Source organism: Myotis daubentonii, chromosome 13 (assembly GCF_963259705.1).
Source record: "Myotis daubentonii chromosome 13, mMyoDau2.1, whole genome shotgun sequence".
In the NCBI taxonomy this organism is placed as follows: Eukaryota; Metazoa; Chordata; class Mammalia; order Chiroptera; family Vespertilionidae; genus Myotis; species Myotis daubentonii.
The window spans coordinates 62,744,404-62,763,069 of record NC_081852.1 but is presented as its reverse complement, the minus strand read 5'-3'; the positions used below and the strand labels follow the sequence as shown (position 1 = coordinate 62,763,069).

The following is an 18,666-nucleotide window of genomic DNA, read 5'->3' as shown; positions in this document are numbered from 1 at the left end:
GGGGCCGGCCGGAAGGCTGCGTGCCCTCCGCGGGGCATGATGGGGGAATTGGAGATTTCCATCATGGCGGCTTCCATTTCGGGCTACACCTTCAGCGCTGTGTGTTTCCACAGCGCCAACAGCAACGCCGACCACGTAGGTGCCGGGCCCGCCGCCCTGGCCGCTGGGGCCGAGCCGGGACCACCTGCGGTTCGTCCCCCCGGCTCCCGGGCCGGCCCGAGGCGCTGGGGACCCGGGCCGCTCCCGCCCCGGGCGAGTCCTGCTGCCCAGGCTCCTGTGCCCCCGGGCTGGGCCCCCTGGCTCAGGGCCTTCCGCCGCCCGGCCGCCCGGAGGCCGCGCTCACCGGTTTGGCGGAGCTGGCCCGGCCGGACGCCGGCGGTGTCAGAGGTCGCTCCGCGGGAGCCGGGCGTCTGCCCCTCCCTGGGTGTCCGGCTGGTCTCTCGGGGGGTCACGGGGAGCGAGCCGGGCAGCCGTGGCTGTCACTCCTCACGCGGGTTCGATGAGATCGCGCGCTTCCTCCTCCGTGGAACATGGGGGATGCGAAGGCAGGGTTCGGCGGCGGGTCTCCTCGCCTGGAAGTTGCGAATTGGGTTCCTGGCAGGTGTTCCGAGCCCCGGAACCGAGCCGCGGTGAAATGGGGAAGTGACAGGCCGGCGGGGAGGGAGCGCAGACGCGCTGAGCGAGCGGGGCCCGGCGCCTCCCGCGCCTTCATTCCCCGGGGTGTCTTTTCATGTCACTGACCTCGGAATGGAAGTTCTTTGTGGAACTAGATCATTTGAATCGTTCAGGATGTTTCGGTCTGCCCACCCCACTGGGGGGCTATTTGAAAAGATGCCAAGAGTGCATTGTTCAACGTCAGTAAATAAGTGTGTGCGCGGGGCGGGGCGGGGCGGGGGGGGGGGCGGTTTGCTTGTCATTACAAAGCAGAATGCGACTCTGCAGAAGGAACTGGGTTTGGTTGGATGTCAGCAGTCTTCGCCTCCATTAATAGCAACTTCTAGAGAGGCGATCCCATTAGTCAGTTGAAAGGCCGTAAATGAAGGTGCCTCTCATCTCTCCAGCGCTGGTGGGAGAGGTTAATGATAAGAACACACACGACCTGGATCTGTCCGGAGGCCGCGCATGCCCCCGGGCAGGGGGATAAAAGCTTGTTTTCTTGAAACACTACAATTCATTGCATGGCATGAGGCTTTTGGTACTGCAGCCCCGCATGTAGGTGGTTTGTGACACGCCTAGTGTCCGTGGACGTGTTACAGATGGTTGCAATGAACTCTGATTTGCGGAGTGCCTAGCGATGTCACAGCTGATGTGTAGGACAAGATTATGGTAAGAATCAGCAGCTACCTGTTGAAAAGTGGGTACTTCTTTCTACAAACGCAGTGAGATGGCCACGTTACCCGGATTGTTACTAATTCAATTCAAGAGACATCTCCTTAATATCTACACCGCGCCAGGTCTGGCGGCTAGACTAAACAGAAGTGTTCACCAATGACAGTAGTTTGCAACTGTGTTGGATATGACCATACTTGCCTAACCTTGCCACAGTTATATGTGTGGAATAGAGTTGTTTCAATTTTATGTATTTTAAAGTTGAAGAACCAAGAATTTGCTTTGGTAGCACATTCTTGTTTCATCCAGGCAAAGAACTTGTTGGGAGCCATGTGGTCTGTGGCAGTTATTCCACCCTGCTGTTGCAAGAGAAAGCAGCTATAGACAATAGATAAATTAGGGTGACTGTTTCCAATAAATTTTATGGACACTGAAATTTGAATTTCATATAATTTTCACATCATGAAATACTCCTATTTTAATTTTTTATTCCTTTTTCATTTATTTTTTAGAGAGAAAGGGAGAAGGGGGGGGGAGAGAGAGAGAAATATTAATTGGCTGCCTCCCATATGCAGTTGGACTGTACAAATCCCGACTGGGGATTGAACCCGCAAACCCGGTATGTTCCCTGACCCAGAATCCCTTTGGTGCACAGGACAACGCTCCAACCCACTGAGCCACACCAGCCAGGGCTCCATTTTAATATTTTTTCAATATTTAAAAGGATAGAAAGTACTCCAACAGCAGGTTAGGTGCCGAATAATCCAGAATTGTTATGGTGGTGTGTGTTCTCCAAAGGTGAGACTAGCCCCGCCTCTGCATTTATCAAAGCAGCACTTGCATGCGAACGATAAGATTTGCTGAGACCCTAATTTCCCACGCCAGCTAAAGAGCACTTAGTTGTGCATTGTGTCAACGTCTTTATCCTTGTCTCAGTGGCAGTGTTTTCCATGCAATGCAATGAAATGACTGTAGTCTGTTTCAAGAAAACAAGCTTTTATCCCCCATGCCCTCCACCCACCCACCTCCACCCACTGCCGACACTGGTGATGCTACTTGATAGGATTTAGGTGATGAATTCTCTACTAATTTTTACTTTAGAGAAACAGGGAAGACTTGAAGGGGTTGAAATATATTTCATCTTGTGTGGAACCCTTTTTTCAGCAATCAGCTATTGGGTATATCTCAGATTTCTCCAGTCTCACTTGTTGGTTTAGGGAATAGTGGTCTGCACGCCATGCTTATTTGGATTATTGTTAAAAGTTACTATGTCCTAAATTTCTCTTAATTCCAGGAAAAACCGTCCTAACTTTTAGTGTGCAACTATTTTCTTTATTACCTTTAGGAAGGATTTTTGCTGGGAGAGGTGAGACAAGAGGAAACCTTTAGCATCAGTGACTCCCAAATCAGCAACACAGAGTTCCTGCAAGTCATTGGTAAGTGAGTTATACCGACCTCAGAAACACCCTCTGTATATGTACGGTTAGTCTGTTCTTTGGCCCTTGACTGATTTTAATCTAAAGATTAGAAAAGTCATAGATAGCCACTGTAATTACAATGCCAATTATTTGCACTAATAAATGATGTGAAGTGTTTGCATAGGTCAGCGTAAGGATACAGTGGCTCGCTGTAGGTGCAGGTATTCTGTAACGCTGTCCCTTACCCACTACCTGACCCGACTTTGACTGGATTCTGTGTGCTGTTGCACTTGATAGTCTCTCCAAAACCGCTGAGAACCTCAGATTTGCAAATTAGGGTGTCCCCATTGTCATCATCACCCCCTATAATAAAGGTTGTGTTATGCAGGGCCTTTCTGAAGCGTCTGGCATAGTTGTTCACACTTATTTAGCAAATTGTAGAATTTAGCAAGTTGTACAGGCTTTGTCAGTTCGGGGGAGATTTTTGGGGAAGACTGAGTATTTATAGATGCACTGACTCAGTTTTTTTAGCTGCACGTCAGTATCATCAAACAGCATATCCTGACACCCAGAGAAAAGCAAGAGGCATTTTATTCATCTGTGCAGCCAATGTTCACTGAAGTGTAAGGCAGGTGCCGGGCAGTGCGAGGAGCATCCAGATGCATTTCTGCCTCCCAGGAGTGTGGGAGGATGAGGCAAGTCACAGAAGTGCCAGCAGCACAAGATGAGTGCTGTAAGAAAGGAGCCAAGGCCATCCCATAGATTAGAGGGGGAAACTGCTAGTGGGTGAAATCAGGGAAGACATCATGCAGGAGGCAAACTCAGGGTCAGGGTGTGCATTCAGAGGAACACAGCAAGGAGGGCATAAAACACACAGGGGCCCTGGCCTGTGTCTGTGACCAAAATGCAGTGGGTGTGCAGGTGAGAGTTTGAAATTCTGATGGACGGTCAGGTCCTATTGGGGCAAGTCACCAATTTCAAGTCTGTTCTGATAGCCTGTACATGGATGGGGGGCCAGGTGAGGACTGACGTAGGGTTGGATTGGGGGGGAAGAGGCTGAACTCTCTCCTATGGTTTGATAGGACCAAAACTATAAAACCTGCTCCACAGCATCGACTGCTAAATAAAGACATGCGGTGTACGGGTATAGCTGTTCTGTCATTGAGGTTTTGTCCTTGTTTGTTTTGCTTAGTTCTTTAAAATCCTGTAGTGGAGAATTTGGTTTCATTGGACATCTGTGCAATTATTTATTGTTTGCACTTGAATTTCAAAATTAATTTGATAAAGGTTAAAATGCCAGATTTAGTTAACTGACAGCAAACCATATGAGAAAGAGCTCTCTTATCCAGCCTGATGACAAAAATAGCATTTCTGATTAATATTCCAGCTGTTTATATTTACCTATTTATTTGAATCAGTTATTATCTTTTTTAATTGATCTTAGAGATATACATATGTAAAATGGAGTATTACACAGCCATAAAAAGAGTGAAATCTTTGGATCTAGACTAGAGAGTATTATGTAAAGTGAAAAAGCCAGAGAAAGACAAATACAAACAAACAAAAACTAAAAACAGATTCATAGACACAGGAAAATGATGAATGCCAGAGAGGAGGGTGGGGGCGGGCGGGAAAGGGGATTCGGAAGAACAAACCTCCAGTTAGAAAGTAAGTCGTGGGGATGTGACGTACAGCATAGGGAATAGGCTCATTCATCTCGTAATAACTGTGCTGGGATGGGACAGGTGGTTACTGAACTTGTTCTGATCACTCTACTTGTAAAGTATATAAAAGTTGAATCATTATGTTGTAAACCTGAAACTGATGTAATACTGTATGTCAACTGTACTTTTATTTTTTATTTTTATTTTTTTAAATATATTTTATTGATTTTTTACAGAGAGGAAGGGAGAGAGATAGAGAGTTAGAAACATTGATGAGAGAGAAACATCGATCAGCTGCCTCCTGCACATCCCCTACTGGGGATGTGCCCGCAGCCCAGGTACATGCCCTTGACCGGAATCGAACCTGGGACCTTTCAGTCCACAAGCCGACGCTCTATCCACTGAGCCAAACCGGTTTCGGCTCAACTGTACTTTTAAAATGAATGGATAAAATCCATATCCTATATGATAAGAGGCTAATATGCGAATCGACCGAACAGCGGAAGGACTGGTTGCTATGATGTGCATTGACCACCAGGGAGCAGACGCTCAATGCAGGAGCTGCCCCCTGGTGGCCAGTGTGCTCCCACAGGGGGAGCGCCGTTCAGCCAAAAGCCGGGCTCATGGCTGGTGAGTGCAGCGGTGGTGGCGGGAGCCTCTCCCCCTCCGCAGCAGCGCTAAAGTTGTCCAACTGACAGCTCCTGGACTGTGAGAGGGCACAGGCCGGGCTGAGGGATCCCCCCAACCGAGTGCATGAATTTTGTGCACCGGGCCTCTAGTGGAAAACCTGGACTGACATGAAGCGAAGTAGTTTCCACAGCAATAGTGTGAAGACCTGTCCTGGCATAACTTAACCTCCAGAATTAGATCCTTTAAGTAAAATAAATTGGCCAAATACATTATTTGTTGAAAATGTGTGAATTCATGCACAGACACCTTTACCTGACTCTATACAATAAGGGGACTTTATATAGAATACATATAAATTTTGCACACGAAGTGCCTGTCTTGTCTTGAATACATATTCATTTTAAGCTGTGCCAACTCACTTGAAGCAGAGCCATCCCAGACAGCAGCAGAGCGCCCCGAGTTAGTGAGCTGGTGTCCTGGCAGTCACCGGGAAGAATGGAGAGGAAAGTGGGAGATGCGGGGGAGAGACAGGAAGACCAGCAAGAAGAGCAGCACCTCCCGGGGGGATTGTGGGGACGTGTGTGCCGAGACGCCGTACACACATGACGAGGAATCTGCCATGTGGGTGCGCTGGCGGCGTAGGGAAGTCTAGGGTCCCAGTGAGGCTGCCCTGCCAAAGGTCTGCCCCCAGCTAATGTGCCCACCTACTCCGTCCCGATGGGCAGCTTCGCCTGCTGGAGACCACCTCCCGCTTCTCCGCGCCGTGCTTGGCTAGGTGTTGCAAAAAGTCTTCCCCGGGAAAGCTGTATTTCACTTCTTGAGGAAATGCCGCGCGGCGTCTAGAGCATGTCTTCAGTGTGCTTCTGACCCAGGCTGCAAATTGTGAAAGACGTCCGCTGGGAGGACTGGTGACAGGCGTGGACTCGGAGCTCAGCGTTCACTCTAGGGATTTTCTAAAACAAAATATTCTTTCCTGTCAAGTAGAAGATGTGTGTTTTTTTCCCCTTCTCCCTGAGGTAACGTTTTTGCTACAGATGTTTCATATCCTAATTACTAAAAGTATCTCTGAAATACCTTGGGAAGGTACACGGTATCATTTTGGCGATAAAAGAGGACACGTTTCTGGATGAGGTTTCTTACTTGTATCGCTGTACACAGCCGGCTGAGCAAATGAGCTCCTCTCCCCCGAGGGAGCATTGCGTCTGCGCATGTGTTTTGTCTGCGCATGTGTTTTGGCAGCCGGACCAGGACAGGGTTAATAGCCAAGTCGTTGAGGGTTGTGGTTCCCTTTTAATTGAGTGAAAATTGCAGCCTGTAAGTCTGGGCTGTGACACTGAAGGTAAAGAGTCGCTGTAAGGAGAACGCTATTAGCAGAATGGAATGCTAATTGGCCTCATGTCTCATAAAGCAAACCAGACCCGAGCCCCCTGATGAGCTGGAGGAAGTTGTTCCCTCTGGTTAGTCACCGCCCTCTTTTCAATCTGCCTGGTAAATAGCGGTTTCCCTTGGGGCTGGCCATCTTTGGAAGGGTTAAGAGACTTCCAGAGTTTCCTCCCTTCCCTTCCGAACACAGGCCCACACAGGCCCACGTTGTTGTGAGCTAGCAGGTCATTGATGGGCAGTGGCGCAGGCCCTCTCCCCAGGCTGTGCTCACAGCTCTTACCCAGTCGGTGGCTCCTGCCCCCTGTGCTGTACCCAGGTAAGACCGAGTAAGGGCCTGGCTGCCCGCTGCTGAGTGCGAGCTCTCAGGTGCGTGCGCATCACGCAGACAGATGGGAACGGCTGCTGTTCTCCGTGCACGTGGTTCTGAGAAGGTGTCTCTGAGTGGAAATGCTGAGGAGATACAGTGCTTCCCCGTGTGCACACTGCACCTGTTGGAACGAGGAAAATTCTCTCACTCATTTATATTATTATTTTAGTCCTCACCCAAGAACATTTTTCCATTGATTTTAGAGAGGAAGGGAAGAGAGAGAAACATTGATTGGTTGCCTCTCTGACAGGGGATCAAACCTGCAACCTAGGTATGTGCCCTGACCGGGAATCGAATCCACCACCTTTTCGGTGCACAGGACAGAGTTCAGCCAACTGAGCCGTCTGGCCAGGTGGAACCCTCTTTTTATTGTCTGAGATTTTCAACAACTACTATGTGTGTGTGTGTGTGTGTGTGTGTGTGTGTGTGTGTGTGTGTGTATTTTCTGGGCTATTTTATATGATTAACCAAGATGTATTTTCTCTTTCTGATTACAGAAATCCATAACCATCAGCCTTGTTCAAAGCTTTTTAGGTAAGCCACACCCTTCTTGGTAGCTTTTAGCTCTTACTAAAAGATGACTTGATTAAAAACGAGTGAGTGTATGCCTATAGCTGATAATGGCTAGCAAGTCCCAAGTATGACTGAGGGCCTCCAAGTTCACCTATTTGTTGATGCCAGCGTGTGTGGCACTGTTAGGTCAGGGGAGGAGAGGGGGAGACCTTGCTTACTGCCTGTCCTTGTGCCAAGTGCCAAGCCTGGCCTCGGAGATTGAGAATGGACGCTTCCCACCAGCCTCCCCCGAGGCTCTTCAACAGGGAAGGAAGCTCTTTGGGACCCCCTAAGGTGCAGTGGTTGAAAGGTGTTTTTAAGAGGAATAAAAACTGTTCAGTAGCCAGAGAAAACATAAGACTTCCTTTCGGTGTTTATTTAAGTTGATATCCACCAGCTGCATATTATGATCAACGGAAAGAGAAAAAAATGGGAGGAGACGTTCAGAAGGGAGATAGCAAATGACAGAGATACGAGAGAAGGAGGGGTGAGGGGAGGAGAGGGGGAAGGGGAGGGAGAAAACGGCCAGTATTTCCACACCCGCCTTCAGCTCCCCAAACCCCACCCAGGCCTCTGCCTCCTTCCTGAGCCCCAGACCCTCCTGCTGAGGCTGTCTGAGGAGGATATCTCCGTTTCTTAAAATTCCCCAGGCCTGTCCTCGGCCTTCCCGGAAGCAGGCAGTGCTGCTCCCACTGTTCAGTGCGGGCTTCCTGGTCAGCACTTCCTTCTTAAAAAAATGTACATATAATATTGACTTCAGAGAGGAAGGGAGAGAGAGACACATCAATGATGAGAGAGAATCATTGATTGGCTGCCCCCTCTACTAAGATTGAGCCTGCAACCCAGGATGTGCCCTTGACTGGAATCAAACCTGGGACCCCTCAGTCCGAAGCTCTGTCTACTGAGCCAACCAGCCAGGGCAGCACTTTCTTCTCCAAACACCTGCCAGCTCCTTGCAGCTGCTGTCCTGCCGTGTGTTCCCTGCAGCCTCCTCCGACCCCGCTCATTCTCAGCTGGCAGGCACCGGCCCGCACTCCAGCCCCTGAGGAGTGTATTGTGTCACACACACACACACACACACACACACCCACACACACACACACACACCCCTACCCTCACTATTTCAGAGTTCTGTCTTCATGCACGATGGCTACCTGAGGATGAGGTCTCGAAGGAGCCCAGTTGTTCATCTGTCTGGATTTACACAGAACCGAGGGAGGAGTGGCAGCAAGATGCGCAACTAGCGGTTCATTTGAGAAGAATCTCAGAGCAAACCAGATGATTGAGGCCGCGCCCACGCAGTGCCTGTGTCTGGTCCGTGAAAGTGCCCATGTGGCCCTCACTATCCAGAGCTGTGCTAGGCATGCCCGGCCTTGCCCTTCTGAGGAATTCCTCAAAGCATTGTCGGCAAAGACTCAGCTCCGATCATAGACTCAGAATTCTTAGAGCTGAAAGCAACCTTAGACATCACCTGTCTACGCCAGACTCTGCTTTGCAAAAAGGGGAATGAGGGGCATAGTGGGTTGGTGACGTGCTCAAGGTCACTCGGTGAGAAGCCGGCCTGAGCCAGAGCGGAGCCTCCTGACTCACTGTACCTTGGACTCCTTCCTGCCTTATAAGGCCTGGGCTTGTGGTGGGAGGAGGGGGGAAGGGCGGCATTCCTAAAACCCGACCGATCAGATCGTGGTAGGAAAGCCACACATCATGGTGCGTGGCTGCTCAGCACAGGGCCCTGGGCAGGCGGGTCTGCTTTAGGGGTGGGTGCATTCTGTTTGAAGTTAGCCAGACCTGCCTTCAAATCCCAGCTCCTCCGCTCCCAGCGCCAGGATGTGGGGCAAGCCACTTGTCTTCGGTATCTGCAGCCACAAGAAGGAGTCAAGCTTGCTGACTTGTCGGGCTAAACTAACACCTCCCATCACTGAGGCAAGAATGGAACAAAATAACACGAGGAAGCATGCGGTGGGGTTTCTGGTGAGGCATTCAGCAAGTGCTCACTTCCCTCCTCCTTTCTCAGAAAAGAGCTTCTGCATTCTTTTGTTTTTGTAAGTAAGCGAGTCTTAGAAACAGGGAAAAGCTGTCGCAGCCCACGTGTTTATACTTAGCTGCTGTCCACCTCCCACTGGGGAAGTGATGCCCTTTGGGGGTGACAGTGTCTTGAGTATTCTGTGATGCCAGAGATACCTCCTGTCAGGAAAACATTTAGATTGATTTCTCTTTCTATACCTAGTGACGGCAATTCTATCTCTATCAGCACAGAATTGGGCTAGATGATCCATAGACGCATGTAGCTAATCATATCCATGTCACAGTACCATGTGATTTTAATACAATATTGTTTTCTCTTTTGAAAAAAACAGTTTTTATGACTACGCAAGCAAAGTTAACGAAGAGAGTTTGGACAGGATTCTTAAAGACCGGAGAAAGGTAGGCTACATTTGTTGCCCATTCCGACTTGGAAATCACTCCTTATCTCATCACCCGCGCTTAAAACAGAAAGAAATGTAAATGAGCAATGCATTGCTGTCAGTATAGACGAGTTCTGTTACCTTGAGTAAATTTTACAGGTAAATTACAGATGTGAGGCAATGTTTACAATATATCACTAGAAAAAAGTTTAGGTGTTTATAATATGACTCTTTTATGTAAAAATTAGAAGAAGAAGAAATGAACTATAATCCAAAAATTAATAATAGTTGAGTCGAGGTGGATTTTTCTACTTTGTGATGAAAAAAGACTGTAAATATTTAATACACATGCATTAATTTTATGATTTTTACCTTGGTATATAAATTCCAGAAAAATAGATTACACCCTCGCTCAGGAAAAAGTACCAATAACAGTTTTCAGTGTGTTAAACAGAAAGCAGACTGCCGTTGCGTAGAAACATGTTGCAGTAAAGCCTCTGGAGGATTGCCTGTGGGTGAGCCCTGGCCGTGGGACCGGGTCCCTCGGTGTCTGCAGAAGAGCATCAGGAGTCCGGTCTCAGGGCCTCTGTGGTGGGGAGGGAAAGGGGAGAGGGCCAGACAGGTCAGAGGAAAGGATGGTGCTCTGGGAGTGATGACAGGCTCAGCAGGTGCTCAGTGTCGGCCGCCCACCTGGGAGAGGGAGTCGGACCGCCCCGGGCCTCCTGGGCCCGCTCTCCCTTCCCAGTGACTTGCCCAAGAGCACGCATTCCCAGTCCGGCTCTCCCAGTCCGGCTTCCTCTCAGCCACGCCTTCCCTCCTCGTCCCGTCGGTTTTCATAGTGCAGATCATGAGTCTTTATCCTGTCGACACCTAAGATTTGTCCCGTGAAATTCTTACTGGAGCACAGCTTTCTCGAGGTCACTCCGTATTAAAGGCTCCAGGAAGGTTTTTGTTTTTTTTAACAGATGACAAAATTTAAAGTGAAAGAAATGAGTAAAGATTATTAAGAGGAAATTCACAAAAGAAAAAAGAAATCCACAAATGGCCAAGAAAGAAATGAAAAGATGTTTAACCTGTATCAGGAAACGCAAATTGAAACAATGTGACCCAGACCTGGCCAGGGGAGGGCTCGGTTAGTTAGAGCGTTGTCCCTGCACCAAAAGGTTGCGGTCTGATTCCTGCTTAGGACTCTGGCCAGTTGATAGTTTTTCTTAGCCACTTATTTTTTAAAGGAAAGCTGCTTTCACTTTTTTATGACCACCATTGTGTGACTGATGGGGATTTTCAAGTTAATGTTGTGCAGATCTTGGCTTTCACTCATTAGCTCTGTGATTTGGACAAAACATCTCTATGAGATTTATGCTTCAGAAACGTTTGGGTTTTCTTTTTATTTAAAGAATGTCAGAATTAATTGCTTTAGTATAATCTGAAGCCATGCTTTGTGCACAGTCGTACCACTGAGGGCCGGTGCTGTTCCCTGGAGCTCCTTGCCGTGGGCTGAGCTCAGTGGAGACAGCATTACTCGCCTCCCAGGGTGGCTGTGATCATTCATTAAAACATCTGTAACATTGTTAGCTGGGGCCTGGCACAGGGGCTCAGCGAAGCTTGGTTCGCTTCCTTACGTGAAAGCACCAAAACCAAATCTAGACTTACTGTTACTTTAATATGACAATTTTAAGTTACCTTACATCTTAAACAGGATTTCACCCAGTTTATTCAAAGAAAGAAGCTACATGCAGAGTATTTTTCTAATGAAGAGTTAAATTGTCTCGACAGCAGAGATTTTCAAACTTGAGTAGCACAAGGAGAAACTCAGGAACTGGCCTGTGAGGTTCTGACTGCAGGTTTGGGTGGGCCCGGAGCATTGGAGCGGCTCCCAGGGCCTGATAGGTCACCTATCTGCCGGATGTCCCGCCTCGCGCATTGGGGGAACTACTCTTCCGCAGAACATGCCAGTTTACTTCCCGTAGGCAGCCGATAGAGCTGACAAAGCTAAACTTTCAAAGGCATTGCATTGAGTTATAATTGCGTACAATCAACTGCATACATGTATGGTGTACACTGTGGTAGGTCTTGATCTGTGTGTACACCTATGAAACCACGTCTGTCACTCCAGACCTCCCGGGCCCTTTTCCAATCCCTTCTTCCCCTCCCTAGGCAGCCCCTGAGCTGCTGGGGCTGCTCCGTGTCGCTAGAGATTAGTTGTCATGTTCTGGGGTTTTACAGGACTGGAGTCCTGTAGCGTAGGCTTTTATTGTCATCATCACTGTGGTCTGGCTGCTTGCACCAGCAGGACTCCTGGGGAACGTGTCGGTGTTGTCTGCGCAGTCGGTGGCTTGTTGCTGAGCAGGTGTCCAGTGTGTGGCTGCCCCACGGCTCGCTCACCTGCTGATGGCAGTGGGTCGGCTCAGCTTTGAGCGATTGCACGTCGAGCTGCTTTGAACATCTGTGTGCAGGTGTCTGTGTGGATACCTTCAGACCTAAATGTGAGATTTCATGCAGCTTTCAACCCTTTCCTTCTGTTTCTACTGCAGAAAGTGATCGGATGGTACCGATTCCGGCGGAACACGCAGCAGCAGATGTCGTACAGGGAGCAGGTCCTCCACAAGCAGCTCACCCGCATCCTCGGGGTGCCCGACCTCGTCTTCCTCCTCTTCAGCTTCATCTCCACGGCCAACAGTTCCACGCACGCTCTGGAGTACGTCCTCTTCAGACCGAACCGCAGGTAAGGCCGCATCCCCACCTCACGTCACCAGGACAGATGTCGGCACGGGCCATGGAGATCCGTGACTTTGAAATGTGCATTTCATAGCATCTGTAAAGAAAAGCTTTTTAATTCTCTTCTAGTGAGTTTTCTTTGTAGTTAGAGAGGGTATTTTTCTGTCAGTTGCATAAATTAAAATTGTTTTTGAATCAAAAAGCATTAGCAAGATGTATTAATTATGCATAAGTGCTTATAGGAATAAACCGCTGGAAATCATCATTTGCTTCTCCATAATCCATTATGTAGAAATACAGTTTTTTTGCTCTGGAAGTCTGATTTTAATGGTAAAGCATACATTTCAGACAGAACTGTAAAATTGATCCACCTACTGGCTAATGAGGGTTTTGCATTGTGAACGTCTTAAAAAAAAAGAAAGAAAGAAAAGATGGCCCCACGGCCATGGGTCTGCTGTGAGCGCAGAAAGGCTTCTCTGGACTCGCCTGCAGTGGGATACACTGAATCGGCGTCGGGGAGAAGCATGGTGAGGGGGCCATTGAAGGTTGCAGGGATTCCTCAGCAGTGTTTCTGGGCCTGTCCGTCACTGTGGGATGCAGATATCTAAGACGTGACCTCTGCCCTCAAGGACTTTGCAGTCGTTTCCACTTTAAGGGAAGGACCCACCCCTAATCCGTGCATCTCAGGTTGTCGTGGAAGCCGGTGCTGGTGAGGCCTGGGAGTCCCCAGTGTGCGGCTCCGATTCCTGTTGCCATGGCCCGTTCTTCAGCCCGAACAGGCCTTGAACATGCTCGCTCTCGAATCTTCCCTCAGGTACAATCAAAGGATCTCCCTTGCTATTCCCAACCTGGGCAACACCAGCCAGCAAGAGTATAAAGTGTCTTCAGTGCCAAACACGTCTCAGAGTTACGCCAAAGTCATCAAAGAGCACGGGTGAGGGCCCGGTCCAGTGAACGGGCTTCCTTTCTTTTGTGAAGATGTAAAGGTTTGCGGGGAAATGTGAAGTCAGGTTGAAAGTGAAACATGCAGTGATGCAATTCCGTAGACCGTCACCCTATATATCAAAATTTTATTCTTACTGAAAAGATAGTTCACTTTTACCACTACTTTTTTTTTTTTAAATATATTTTATTGATTTTTCTCAGAGAGGAAGGGAGATAGAGAGTTAGAAACATTGATGGGAGAGAAACATCATTCAGCCGCCTCCTGCACATCTCCCACTGGGGATGTGCCCGCAACCCAGGTACATGCCCTTGACCGGAATCGAACCTGGGACCCCTCAGTCCGCAGGCCGACGCTCTAGCCACTGAGCCAAACCGGTTTTGGCACCACTACTTTTTTTTAAAATCAGTTGCCACAGATGTTTCTGTAATTGATATAAAAGTGTGGCTAGAGTATGTGTATTTCTGAGATCCTAAGCTGTGGTCATATTATTTTTTAAATGGTCTTAGTCACGTGGGTTCCTTTTTATTTCTCTTCTGGAAGCCTAGTAGTGTGACACTGTGGCTGAGACACTGTCACCTGGGAGCTCACGTTTAAGACCAGATGAAGGTAGAAGGCAGGAGAGTGCCTTTCAGGTTCATGGCGGCTGTCCTTTCCGTGACATCTTTCCTGCCTGTCCTCTAGCACTGACTTCTTTGACAAGGATGGAGTCATGAAGGACATCAGGGCCATCTATCAGGTTTACAACGCGCTGCAGGAGAAGGTGCAGGTAACTGTTACTTCTCGTTTTAGTCTTACTTGTCTTGCCCGAATGCTCTTAATTTTACTTTAACTTTTAATCTTCCGCCGGAGAAGTGAGTCGTGGTCCACAAGTCAGCGTGTATTTCCTGCAGTAGCATCAGAGGGGAGAGGCTGCCATGCCAGCTGGGAGGCCACCTCCGCGTGGCTTGCAGGGGCCCTGGGCACGGCGGCACGCTGCTGCGTTCAGAACTGTGACCCACCTGTAACAGCGCGTCTTCTAGGGATGCGTGTCCGAGCTTAAGGCAGGCTTGCTGAGAGCACAGCTGTCTCATCAGCTGGACGCTGTGTAGAGACCGCACCAAACAGCCCTGCCTCCTCCCCTCTCATCCACACCCTTGGCCCCAGCGCCTCCATCGAGTGGGAGGATCCCCGTGGAGCCTGTTCATTCCTAGTATTCATGCAACCAACACTTACGGAAACAGCTCCTACCAGCCAACTACTGAGCCAGGTGCCAACAGCCCTTTCCCATGTTCTTTCCATCTCCTCCGACGCGTTCTGAGGAGTAACTTTCTCTAAAACTCTAAGAACAAAAGAGCTTTGAGGACATGGAGGAAGGAGGTGGAGCTGGAGACACCTCGCCTCGCTCTGGGGAAGGAGGCCCAGGATGGAGGGAGAGTGAAGGCAGCCCCAGAGAGAGAGGAAGCAGCCGAGGCCGGCCTGGCCCAAAACAGGAAGGCGTCCCAGGCGGCTTCCAGTGTTGGTGTCCCAGTTAGGGCCAGGCACTAGCAGCAGGGGGCCTCAGTCAGGCTCTGGCCACCGGCCTACTGTCCAGCGCTCCTAGTATTTCTGCGGTGGAGAGAACGTGCAGTGAAAACCAGTTTTTTGTCCTGAATTCATGAACAGGCTGTTTTTATTTATTTGTTTTTAAAATATGTTTTTATTGATTTTAGAGAAGAAAGGAGATGGAGAGAAATAGAAACATCAGTGATGAGAGAGAATCATTGATCAGCTGCCTCTACCTCCCAGGCATGTGCCCTGACCAGCAATCAAACCATGACCTCCTGGTTCATAGGTCGATGCTCAACCACTGAGCCATACCAGCTGGGCCAGGCTGTTTTCAGACTCTCAGCTCTGTCAAGGGACTTCAGAGTGGCTGGCACACATCTCATTGCCGGCTGTAGAAGGCCTCTCTGAACACACCAGCATCCCATCAAGCCCTGGTGTGAATGTTTAATTACACAGATGGACCTCAAATGTTATCTTAAGTCTTAACTGAAACCTATTTCCTTTTTCAGCTCTCCCTAATTATGAATAGTTTCTATTAAATCAATCTTTTTTATGTTGTCTGATTTGTGATTATTGCTTACAAATAAAAATTGAAAGCATCTCATTCCTGTCTTTTGTTCATCCTTTGTATGCTAGACTGGTATCAAAAATTCTCTTTTCAGTTCAATAGAAATGAATAATCCAGAGAAAACATAGATCTTTCCCAGCTTACTCTTATGTTTCAAGAATTTATAAGCTAAATAGCATAACCATCTCAACAAAATTAAGAAAGCAAATCCGTGAATAAGTACTGGCCCCCCGGACCGTGGGGACAACGCCTGGCTCCCCCCGGCCTGGCATGACTGCTGTGTTGGCCAGGTTCACGCTAACTGTTCTGTTGCCGTTCCCCTCAGGCAGTGTGTGCAGATGTAGAGAAGAGTGAGCGAGTAGTTGAATCTTGTGAGGCCGAAGTGAATAAATTAAGACGACAAATCACTCAGAGGAAAAACGAAAAGGAACAAGAAAGAAGTGAGTTTCCTATTAATTTTACTAATTGGTATCAAGGAAGTGTCTGGTTTTAAACATCAGATGTACAATAAATTACAGAAGTCCTTCTACTCTAAGCCCTGAGGTAGGCTGAGGGGAGTGGAGTCCACTTTCCTTTGAGCTTTTTCAGAAGGGACGTGCTGTTGAACTCAGTGTGCTCTGCCTAGGACTTAGTGGTCGGCAAACTGTGGCTTGCGAGCCACATGCGGCTCTTTGGCCTCTTGAGTGTGGCTCTTCCACAAAATACCGACTTCTGCGCATGGGCCACGAAGTTTCAATCACAGTGTACGTGCGCGCCTGCACGTGGTATTTTGTGGAAGAGCCACACTCAAGGGGCCAAAGAGCCATATGTGGCTTACAAGCCGCAGTTTGCCGACCACGGGCCTAGGTCATGGGAACAATAATGTTAATGATGACGGTACCTCAGTGAGCTGTTTTTGAAGTTTCAATGAATTCACGTGTAGAAAGATGTTTTGTAAACTCTAAAGCACTATTCAAACATAAAGCAACTAATAGTGATAACCAGTTTCCTGCTTTGTTGCTGTTTTCCAGAACTTGCAGGTTGACCGTGTCATGCACGGGGATGCGAGGCTGGGGAGGTACAGACAGTGACCATGTCTTCTCTTCCCACAGGGCTGCAGCAGGCGGTGGTCAGCAGACAGGGGCCGCCCGAGAGCCTGGAGCCGGCGCTCAGCCCTCGGATGCCGTACGCCGGGTTCGCAGCTGACGGCGGAACTACACTGGCAGATGCCGAGGCCTCTGACCCCCCACCCCCTTATTCCGATTTTCACCCAAACAATCAAGAAAGTACTTTGAGCCATTCTCGCGCGGAAACAAGTGTCTTTATGCCTCGACCTCAAGCTGTGGGTTCCTCCAGCTTTGCGCCCAACAGTGCTGGACTGAAGTACCCCGGAGGTGGGGCGGGCCTGCCTTCCCAGAGAGCCACGGGGGACAGCGCGGAGGGGTCGGACGACAGTGATTATGAAAACCTGATTGACCCGACAGAGCCCTCCAGCAGCGAATACTCACACTCAAGGGATTCTCGGCCCACGACACATCCCGACGGGGGCTCCAGGAACGCTCAGACCTCCCAGATTTAACTCCCCAGGAGGAGCTCCACTCAGCACTGCTTTCTTAATCACGATTGAGAGAGTTTCGTGAGGACTAACCGGGTGGGAGAACCGGGCTCCCGAGAGAATCCTGGGCACGGAACTGGCAGGGCCTCACCCGGGTGCCGGGGGCAGGTGTCATGACAGAATCATTAAGATAATCAAGTTGCCCTACTTCTGGTGCGATTCATGGATATACTGGTCAGTTCAGGCAGAGAAACTTGTCAACAGTTTCTGTTCTTTAAAATAAATTGGAAATCAGAGACTAAGCACAATTAGTCAATAAATGTTCTGTAAATCACAACTTACCTCCTGCACTCTCATGCCTTGAGGTTCACGCTCCAAAGGGAAGTGCGTTAGCGGCAGCCTTGGTAGAAGCCTCTTTCTGTGATGAGCCAAGGTCATCTTTGCCAGAAGAGAAATTGTGATAATTCCCAGAAGCCCGATTGGAACAGGCCGGCTGTACCTCCTCTTGTCTGCATGACTGCAAGGTCAGAGAGAGGGCTTAGTTTAACTGTTTTCCACTAGCCCGGTACGTATGGTCACTTAAAAGGGTTGCCTTTAAGAACACATAGAAGTACTAATCACCAGTAAGTAACCATCCAAACAAGTATGTCACAAAAGAAACTCCCATTTTCTTTGGTGGAATGACAGTCACTGCTGTGTGGCACTGGCCACCGTTACGGTCTCTGTTCTGGAGTCTTAGATGGAGGACACGAGCAGTGGCCACAGAAGGGAGCGCCGTCCCCGAGCTGAGCTTTGTGACGGACAGGATCCGGACGCGGGGTCAGCCGTCGCCCAGACGGCCATGCCTCCTCTAGCCCGCCTGACAAATCTCAGTGTCAGCTTTATTTGTGGAGAGAAGACGTTTAATAAGCTGTTTGAGAATCGTGGTGAATAAAGATTTATTTTAAGTCTGAATAACCATATTTTTTTTTTAAGCTGCCATTTGGAGGATAATTGTGAATGTTGGACTTCCTGTCAGGATGCTCCTGTGTTTTTATTTAATTACTGCTTGTTTCCTAGTTTGGCCCAGAATGTGTGAAACCACGGAAGACATCCTGAGCCTGTCAGGCTCCTGGCCTGGGAGTGACCAGACCCTCCGTCCGTGAGAAGGTCAGCCAAGGAGTTGCTGCTTCCGAATGTAACTGCCTTTGCTTTGGACTAAAGCCTGGAGGAGGAAGGAGGGCATCGTGTCCGGAGGCTTAAAGTCCCGGTGTTGGAAAGTAGTTCCATTGTCTGGAGGGAGCTGACTCCCAGGCTCCGGCTCCGGCCCCAGTGCCCAGTGAGACAGTGCGGACTGAGGGAGACGTGGAGCCCGCCCTCTGTTCATGTCCTCTTTGTGGGCCTGGTCCTGCCCTCCAAGCGTTGGCCTCAAACCTCCCGTGTGATGGGAACCTCGCAGGCGTGTTCGGTTTATCAGCTCCCCACCGTGGCCCAGCCCCAGGTGAACCTAAGTTAATTCTGTAAGTGCCATTGCCATCTCTCTGTTCATGTTTGACCTTCAGAAATACATTTTATTTTATGCCATACTGAGAGCTACGGTGTACACTGACCAGCAGTTAAATGTGACAATAAAAGCTCATTTAATCCTG

General features: G+C 49.1%; 1 protein-coding gene across 2 annotated transcripts; it reads left to right on the top strand.

The window, feature by feature from the left end:
* ABRAXAS2 (abraxas 2, BRISC complex subunit) lies at positions 1–18,666 on the top strand. 2 transcript variants are annotated; one of them, XM_059661770.1, is made up of 9 exons: positions 1–135; positions 2,675–2,765; positions 7,289–7,325; positions 9,701–9,767; positions 12,283–12,473; positions 13,281–13,400; positions 14,094–14,178; positions 15,830–15,944; positions 16,596–18,666. In XM_059661770.1, the coding sequence occupies exons 1-9, from the start codon at positions 37–39 to the stop codon at positions 17,060–17,062; spliced, it is 1,272 nt and encodes a 423-aa protein (XP_059517753.1). In that variant the 5' UTR covers positions 1–36; the 3' UTR covers positions 17,063–18,666. The 2 variants fall into 2 exon arrangements, with proteins under 2 accessions (XP_059517753.1, XP_059517754.1); XM_059661771.1 differs by lacking the exon at positions 1–135 and adding an exon at positions 503–629.

What these genes read in the sequence shown, in the direction of transcription:
- ABRAXAS2 (XM_059661770.1), top strand. Translation starts at nt 37, where the DNA reads ATGATGGGGGAATTGGAGATTTCCATCATGGCGGCTTCCATTTCGGGC. An exon ending in AGAGTTCCTGCAAGTCATTG is followed by an intron (nt 2,766 to 7,288) that starts GTAAGTGAGTTA and finishes TTCTGATTACAG; the next exon opens with AAATCCATAACCATCAGCCT. An exon ending in CGAAAAGGAACAAGAAAGAA is followed by an intron (nt 15,945 to 16,595) that starts GTGAGTTTCCTA and finishes CTCTTCCCACAG; the next exon opens with GGCTGCAGCAGGCGGTGGTC.